Raw genomic sequence first — 9,353 nt, forward strand, 5'->3', positions numbered from 1 at the left:
CGTTTATCTGAGTGGGCGTTCTCGCGGAGCGGGGCGAAGTCTCGAGCAGCGGCTGCGAAGTGACGTCAGCGGCCAACGCCAGCGCGCGGGCCAAGAAGGGCGTCGCGTGGATAGAGAAACGGCAGCAGATGCGCGCCTTGTGTAAAAGGATGGCGTCGCGTGGGAAACAAAACATGAAGACGCTGGCTCGCGCTCTCGGCTACTACACCAAATCGTTCGTCTTGTAGGTGGCGTCGTCAGTCTACATACGCGGTGATTCGCATATCATAAACAACCAGCGTCGTGGTTGCCGCGTTGGAGCTCCAAAGCAAACGAAGGTGTCTCAGCCGAACAGAAAGAATATCCGTAAGGAAAACAAGGTGTCCCAACAGAACTCCAAAGACGGACCCGTGCTTATGCATTTATAACGAACCTGCAACATATCAATGCAAATTTTATTTTAAGAAACAATACAGGCCAGATATACCGGGTGTTCAAAATTAAGCTTTATAGTTTTCTTAAAATGAGGCACTGGGAGGCACGTGAAGACCACCTGCGCAAATAAGTTATGTGGCCAGGGGGACACAAAGTGAGATGATAATTATTGCTGTCAGCAGCCGAATTGACTAAAATTGAATAATTAACTTTTTATTGACTGCAGTAAGAAACACGACTGCCTCTAAGTTTTCAATACAAACATACCCACTTACTGCAGTCGACAGAAAATAATTGTTCAATTTTAGTTAGTTGGGCTGCTCACAGCGATTATTATCATCTCACTTTGTGCCCCCCTGGCTGCATAACTTATTTGCACAGGTGGTCTTCGCGTGCCTCCCAGTGCCTAATTTTAAGAAAAGCAGAAAGCTTAATTTTGAACACCCTATATTATCAGGCACAGCCACCAAGCACATGACTGTATTGGGTAACGTCCTTTTCATATAAGCTCGGAGAAACCGATATCTGGCTTCGCTACAGGTCTTCTTCCTCTTTCTGGGGTTTTACGTGCCAAAACCAGTTCTGATTATGAGGCACGTCGTAGTGGAAGGCTCCGGATTAATTTTGACCACCTGGGGTTCTTTAACGTGCACTACAACGCAAGCACACGGGCGTTTTTGCATTTCGCTTCCATCGAAATGCGGCTGCCGCGGCCGGGACTCGATCCCGCGATCTCGTGCTCAGCAGCGCAACGCCTGAGCTGACTGAGCCACCACGGTGGGCTACAGGTGTTGCTCTAGCCGTATAAAACGCGGGTTTCTAGTGAGCAGAAACGGTGAATTTCTGTAAATAGGAAAGGCTACTATCATCATCATCATCATCATCATCATTGACAGAAGCTGACCCCCCCCCCCCCCCCTCAGAAAAAACCTGGATCCGCCCCTGTCCAGCCCATTGCATTAAAGACGTAGATGCATTTTTTCCATGCATAAAACAATACTGCAATGGTTTTATACGGTATATGGAGCCTTGTTTACGTGATGTTTAGCGAGTTCTAATGTTTCAATTTCGAGAAGTCCAGCTATTGTTTTATTACTGCGTCAGTTACGGTATCTAAATTGGTGCGAGAAGAATTGTGTTGGTAAGTGCATATGGTTCACTGTTTCATTGTAACAAAATAAAGGAATACGTCTTGGACTAGATTCGTGAATATTGTGAGACGACGCCCTGGACGAAGGCAGAGCTCTTATATTGACAAACAGCGCGAGACAGCCCACGAACACCAACCCGACAAAATGATGATGATTATGAGGATGGGTATATACACATGAAGACGATGATGAACTGCACAGTTAGCACTCACACTAACTTCCCCCCCTCACGAAAGCGGCCGGCAAGGCAGCGAGTCAGAAACGGTCGGAACGCCGAAGATACGGCTTCAGGCGAGAGACGTGAACAATTTCAGTGCTCCGGCAACGGCGGTCAGTAACCGAGGTAACAGGAGCTACGCGACAGTTTACGGCAGATGTTCTTTCAAGCACGGTATATGGGCCGCGATACCTGTGAAGAAATTTTTCACAGAGCCCTGGCACTCGAACAGGTGTCCACAGGAGCACTTCGTCGCCTGGGCGGAACGAAATGACACGACGGGTGGCATCACAACGGACTTTCCTCTTATCCTGAATGGTCGCGGTGTGGGCGCGCAATTTCGCGGCAGTGGGCGACGCGGGCGGCGAACTCCTCTGGTAGAGATGTGGATGAAACAGAAGGCGTAGAGAGAAAGCTGGTGTCCAAAACAAAAGACGGTGCACGGCCGTACACGAGGAAAAAGGGGCTGTAGTTTGTTGTGCGTTGAACGGCAGTATTATATGCAAACGTGACAAAAGGAAGTATAGTGTCCCAGTTTGTGTGGTCAGGTTTCACATACATGGAGATCATGTCGGACAGAGTTCGATGGAAACGCTCGGTAAGACCATTGGTCTGGGGATGGTACGCAGAGGTGGTCTTATGAATGGTGTTTGAGGCTTGCAGGACTTCAGCAAGAACATAAGAAAGAAATGTCTTGCCACGGTCACTTAGAAGAACACGAGGCGCACCGTGGCGCAAGATAATGGCTTGCAGGACAAACTCGGCGACCTCAGAGGCCGCACCAGAAGGAAGAGCTGCCGTCTCAGCGTAGCGGGTGAGATGGTCCCCGGAGGTGACAATCCAGCGGTGACCCGCGGGTGTAAGCGGAAGGGGTCCGTATAGGTCGATGCCCACGAATTCAAAGGGAACGGACGGGCACGGCAATGGTTGTAAAGGGCCGGCGGGAAGAGAGGTCGAACGTTTTCGATGTTGGCAGGACGCAAACGAACTGACGTACTTGGCAACACTAGTAGACAGGCCAGGCCAGAAACAGCGAGTCTTAATGCGGTCGTAGGTTTTATGAAATCCTAAGTGGCCAGCCGTTGCGTCGTCGTGAAAGCTTGCAAAATTTGCAGTCGAAGTGAGCGAGGGACGACTGGGACCCATCGGTGACCGGTAGGGTGGTAAACTTGCCGCAATAATGAGCCATCATGAAGTTTAAACCGTGCCAGTTGTCGTCTTAAGCGGTTGTTGGGAGGACGGGATAAGCCAGTAAGCCGGTCGATAATTGTGCGGCAGTACGGCAATTTTTGCAAGGACATCGGCCTTAACGTTCCCTCTTGAGGCAAACGCACCAAGAACTTGGTGCCACTTTCTCGTCAATGGTTGGAAAAGGACTACTAGGACGTGGTCTGCTAATGAAGTACTCGCGATGCTTGAAGAAAACTGACCCAAGTCGACTAGCCCGTCCACATTTCCGTAGTGGTCAAGTGATAAGCTCTCCGACAACTTGATTTCATCAATAATTATGCCACCATGACACTGTTGCTCTGGCATTTGGCAGCATTTTTCTCTTAGTGCTGCGAAGACATTTCGGCTGAAGCCATATCCGCTCTTAAATGAACGCAGATACCTCTGCAGACACGTGCGGCCAGGGAGCAGCATGATTTTTCGTTTACGCAGATGCTCATACAGGCGCTTACTCTTCATACGCATAATCATGCACTCGAGGATCCATTCTGCCTGGTATCTGAAACCTTTGGCGCTCTTCCTCTTTGAGGCGTTAAAACATGCCATCACTTGCGACTGCTGTATTGTTGGCAGGTCATTAATTTTTAGTTTAAGGTCATTTTCACTTAGCTTGCTGTTCTTCTTTCTCATTTACTCTAGTGTTACTCCTTCGGTGAGAACCCTTCGCTTCATTCTTCGGAACTTTTGTGCCTCGAGCTTATACCTGTAAGTAGTCTTTCTTGGAGTCCGTCCCTTTCTTCTTCTGTAAGAAATCTGATTTAGCACCAGCTTCCTAGCGTAGCGACAGTGCAGACAAGATTCGTTTGCTTGTAGAGCGAGGCCTGTACACTTGGAGCTGAACTTACTGCTCACATGTGTTTTTACGTCTTTAACCTTCCCCAAAGCTTCATAGAAATCTTCACTGCCTTTGATGCCTTGACATGGCAGCATTTTGTCCACTTCCGCAAGCAGGGAGCTGACTTCTTCTGCAGATTTAATTAGCAGTCGTTGCACCACCGTGCCCTGGACAGAAACATTTGCTCGCACATTTGATCCACACGCTTCCAGGAGGATGACTTTAATAAGGGTGATACTGTTTCCATTTTTCGCGCAAACGGAAAATGCGGCAGCCGTTGTACCTTCCACTGCATGCCGTGTCCAGCGGCCATGAGGCAGAACACACGAGCTGACGATCTCTGCAAGCGTAGGTGTACAAAACTGAAAGCTGTCGTCGCCATTTGCGCAGGATACATTAACATCCTGGGATCTCTCCTCATTTTGAGAAGAGCTTGCTGTCTTAATCACTTTTTGTGATCGCAGACCCAAAGAATTCTTGGTTTTCCTTTTTTGGGGCTTCACTTTAGAAAGGTATGCGGGAGCACCTGGAAGAATTGATGGCACTGCATCACTGGTAAGCCGTGGACGCTCCCTTATAATCACGACAATCTCTCCGTTGACCACATGAGTGAAATCGCGCAGAATGAATTCTTCTTGAAAATGTCGCTCGCAAACAACTGATGTCGGCTTCAGTTGCTTGTCCGCTCGATGAAGGGCCAGTTCCCATTTCTTAAAAAGCTCTGGGTCTTTCGGAACTGAAAACAAAACTATTTTATGAATGTTTCTCACAGATTTAGAGCCCGATTTGCAGTTCGGAGCGAAGCAGTAAGTCTCCTTGGTGGTCTTCTTTGGTGGAGCAAGGCCGCTGCTAATCTGCTCGGTCATTTTTCCGACCTGGAACATTCCACATCGCTTAGGAACTTGAAGCAGTACGAGAGCCCAGGAGCTCTTCTCCTTTGAAACTGACATGAACAGACGACATACAACTATTCCAATACAGGCTTTATTCTTTGCGCGCCGTCCCTCACCAGTAGCAGACGACGCGCGCTGCGGAACCGTTCTACTGACCGCAGCGCCAATTTTGCGTCATGATGCGGAGAAGCGGTGAACTACGCTCCAGACGCGGCGGTTGGCACACCTACCCATCTAGCCTAAGTCCCTATTATATAGGGACTTTATCTAGCCATCGTAGCAGGCGCCTCTGGCTGCGGCTCCGCCGAGCGCCCACCAGCTGTACGCTACTGCGCATGCGCCGTGACGTCATCCCGGCGTGTTGTCTGCTGCCCGTACACTATGCATAGCTTTCGCCCCACTTCTCCTACGTGTGCTCTGACTGCAAGTGCTTCGCGAGGCGTTCCTCGATGCCACGGACCACGAGGAAATGCTTATACACTTCGTAAAACTTAGCATCACTTGGCAATACTTCGTACAACTTAGCACCTCTTTGCATAGCCAGGAACAGCTAGGAACCGATCAGCTCCGCTGTGTCTTTAGCCATGCGCCACTAGTGCAAGCTACCCCGATTTTTCTGTAACGTTTTGGGCCTTGAAATTATTTAATGAAATGAAATGAAATTGCATCACTCGCAGCCTCCACCAGAGGGCCGCTTCTACTCTGCACCGTAGGCCCATCGCTGCAGGAGCAATCTATTCCGCCCGACGGGATCTGTGACCAACTCTTCTACACGAGCGTGCACGTGATGAGGCGCACCGTGCACAGTGTGCACGACGAACTGGGCTGGCTGCGCTTCAAGGAGGCGATGGCCGCTGTCTCCCAACCAGGTACCACTGGTGGCTTGGCCTTCGACGTGCGGTAAGATTGCACAGCACATCGATTGAGCACCATTCACTGGCTCACTGACTGATTGAACTCATCTATGACGACTATCGAAGAATAGACGAAAGGCGAGAGCACTGCACGGGCTCGGGCTTACCCGAAAGCCCGGGCCCGGCCCGGCCCGTGGGCCGGGTCGGGCCTCGTAGGGCAGTTTTTTCACGGGCTCGGGCCGGGCTCGGGCACGGCATGTGCTTTTTGACTCGGGCAAGGGCCGGGCTTGGACAAACAATAACACAAGGACAACATAGGGGAAATTACTTGTACTTATTAATTGCATTAAAGAAATGATAAATTAATGGAAATGAAAGTGGATGAAAACACAACTGTCCGCAGGTGGGGAATGAACCCACGTCTTCGCATTATGCGTGCAATGCTCTCACCATTGAGCTACCGCGGATCCATTTTCGGACTTTCCGGTGGTGTGCATATTACGTGCAGCGAGTTATCCTCGCGCGTCTCCACTCTGAAAAACCCGTTGTCCCGGCGCAGCTGGAAGCTAGCAGTGCTACTACCCCTGTGTACTTCTCTTTTCTCCGTCCGTCGTATTTTGCGCTGTTTGAACAGAATGTAAAAGTCCCGAAAGACCATAGTCGCCTCAAACCAAAGGATGCCTTTGTATTCCTTACCTAAATCAATGTAATTAATCCTTTCAATGCGGTGCAAGCGCGTTCGCGACTTGCTGATTCTTTCAGGGCTAATTGGTAAAACAATAACTGGTAAGATAAGACAATTCGTCACGCGGCTGGAATATGGCACTGCGTCCATCCGTGATCGCACGCATGTTCTCAACCGGCCGCCTAGCAGCAGCGCATTACGCGGCACCATGGAGGAACGAGAAGCTTTCTTTCTCCATTTACTCCATCCATGCGCTGCGCTTACGGCCGGTCGTGGCTGCGCAGCCTGCGCAGCCTGCGCTTCGGCTATAGTGTACTAGAAGACGGTTGAGTGGGACGAGCGGCTAGGGCCGCGCATGCTTTACAGTGAGGCGCCCGACGTGGAAAAATACAGTGGTGGCGCTGCGATAGAAGTGGATTGGGCCGCATCAAGATCGCGCCGTTGGAAACTGCTGTTGATACTGCTCGGCAGGGTCATTCGTACTACTTCGCGCGCTGGTATTTGCGTTCATCATCGTCATCATCATCATCAGCCTATATTTTATGTCCACTGCAGGACGAAGGCCTCTCCCTGCGATCTCCAATTACCCCTGTCTTTTGGAGATCGCAGGGAGAGGCCGTCGTATTTTGCGCTGTTTGAACAGAATGTAAAAGTCCCGAAATACTATAGTCGCCTCAAACCAAAGCATGCCGTTGTATCCGCGGTAGCTCAATGGTGAGAGCATCGCACGCATAATGCGAAGACGTGGGTTCGTTCCCCACCTGCGGACAGTTGTTTTTTCATCCACTTTCATTTCCATTAATTTATCATTTCTGTAATTCAATTAATAAGTACAACTGATTTCTCCTATGTTGTCCTTGGTGTTATTGTTTGTTGGCTTCATATTATATGCTTATTAAAAATCGGGCCCCTCGGTTCCCTTTCTTCTCGTTCAAAGAGGTATGTAGATACATTAATATACATTCATATTCCAAAGGATAGCAACTAAAGAAAAAAAAATTACACCATATTCCCGAGGGGAACCATGGGCTGATGCGGAGCATCACGGTTGTTATAACGGCGTTAATTACGTTGTTATTACGGTGTTATTAACGTTGTTAACTTGGTGTTATTACGTTTTTATTGCGTGTTAACTTGCGTTGGTCACCATCCCATCGCGTGAACGCCGTGCTGCTGCTCGACGTTCTCGAACCGACGCTGCTTCACGTTGCCGAAGCTCAGGATCCGCTGCTCGACGTTCACGAACCAACGCGGCTTCACGTTCTCGAAGGTCGGGTTCCGCCGCTCGCTTCGTACGTTTACGTTGAACTTCACGGTCCCGAACCTCAGGTTCTGCTGCTCGACGTTCACGAACCAACGCGGCTTCCCGTTCTCGAAGCTAAGGATCCGCTGCTCGACGTTGACGTTTCGAAGCGGCTTCGCGTTCTGGAAGTGTGGAATCCACTGCTCGACGCTGACGTTTCGAAGCGGCTTCGCGTTGGCGAACTGAATCTGGATCCGCTGCGCGTCGCCGACGTTTACGTTCTGCGTCGTGAGCTCTTCTCTGCGCAGCCTTGTCTTCATAGGTGCTCGCGGTTCTTTTAATGAACTGGCTGCTGCTGTTTGAAGATGTGCCAGACAGTTCGTTGACAGATTCGTTGGCGTCCATTTAGCGCATCGGACGGCGCAGCGTGACTAAACCGAAGCAGCAACTGAGCCAGCGGCGCATGCACCGGGTTTATATAAGCAGCTGGCGCGGAGAGGAGGAGGAGAGAGAGAGAGGCGCGCATGCACGCGCTATCGCACAGGTGGCGGATGAAGACACGGAGGGAGAAGCGAGTTATCGAACAGATGGCGTGGAGAGGGGGAGAGAGGCGTTGTAGCACAGCTGGCGTGGAGAGAATGAGGAGAGGTGCGGACTGACGCCGACGCCGACGCCAACGACGCCGCGGGACGGGCCGCCGCTATAAGATGCTACGCATCTAAAACACTTTTCTATGATGTATTGCTTACAAAACGCTTCGTGAAAAGATCAAACACAAAGCCTTAATCAATCCGTTTTTGTGAGTCAATTATGGAAAGCAGAAGAGGGTGCAAACAGAGCGATGTAAACTAGATAATAGCAGAATATGAGGGACAGTAGGTTACTAACCGTTGCACATGAAAAACAAGAGTGTTTGAGAGTCGAGGGCTTGCCGTGATCCTTCAACAACTACTGCTTTTTAACAAAGACGTACATACTCGAAAAGACAGTCACATGTTGTGCGGTGCGGGCAGTGACTTACATTCAGAGATAGTCCGTGAAAAGAAGAACGTATAGCTAGCTGCCTGTCCTAGCATACATAGGTGTTAGTTTATCAGGACGATGGTGTCGCGTATTCCTTGGGAAAAGAGGGCTTACATATAGTGAAGGGTCCAGGGCAAACTTCGGGTTAACTAGATTATGTAAAAAATCTAGCTGGTGTTTCTGTCGTCATTGTTCAAGCGAAGGAATGCTGTTAGCCAACATCAACTCTGATGGCGAGTTCGAACTTTTGAATTTGGAATAAATAAAACGAACAGATTTTCTCTGTATTCTCGCAACTTTGTTAATATTCACTTTAGTATAGGGACCCCATGCTACGCAATCATATTCAATTTTTGGCCGGATATAGGTTAAGTACGCGGGTAGTTAAACGTTTGAGGGGGAATTTCTAAGTTTGTGTCGGAGATCAGTTAGCTTGCGGAAGGTAGAAGAACATGTGTTGTCAATTAGAAGGTTCTTGGAAAAATTGTTCATGAAAGTTACGTCAAGGTACTCGTAACTCTCAACCTGCTTTAATGGAAAAGAATACATGTGATACCCGTACTCCAGGGTATTCTTTTTATGAGTTATGCGAAGAGATACAGTTTTGTCTGTTTGCAGCCATTCCCCATTCTTTGCACCTCAAGAATATATTATTCAAGCTAGAGTTGAGTTCCCTCTGATCATCCGCGGACTTAATAGCTCGAAATACAACACCGTCTTCTGAAAACAATCGTATTTGCCTTCAAGGCTTGACGACGGTAACAATGTCTTTAATATATAAAAAAAGAGCAAAGGACCCAGGACACTG

At 49.2% G+C, this 9,353-nt stretch overlaps 1 protein-coding gene and 1 non-coding gene across 2 annotated transcripts in view; both read left to right on the plus strand.

The window, feature by feature from the left end:
- The window catches only part of LOC119449232 (uncharacterized), a 29,782-nt gene extending 24,138 nt beyond the window's left edge, over positions 1–5,644 (plus strand). The window contains exon 4 of the mRNA XM_037712410.1: positions 5,418–5,644. Coding sequence (XP_037568338.1) covers positions 5,418–5,644 — 227 coding nt within the window. The remainder of the gene's footprint in view (positions 1–5,417) is intronic.
- A 1,332-nt stretch (positions 5,645–6,976) lies between these two features.
- Positions 6,977–7,048, plus strand: Trnam-cau (transfer RNA methionine (anticodon CAU)). Its single transcript has one exon. It is a non-coding gene; the product is annotated as a tRNA-Met (tRNA).
- Positions 7,049–9,353: the final 2,305 nt, after the last annotated feature.

This window comes from Dermacentor silvarum, chromosome 4, assembly GCF_013339745.2.
Source record: "Dermacentor silvarum isolate Dsil-2018 chromosome 4, BIME_Dsil_1.4, whole genome shotgun sequence".
NCBI classification, from domain to species: Eukaryota; Metazoa; Arthropoda; class Arachnida; order Ixodida; family Ixodidae; genus Dermacentor; species Dermacentor silvarum.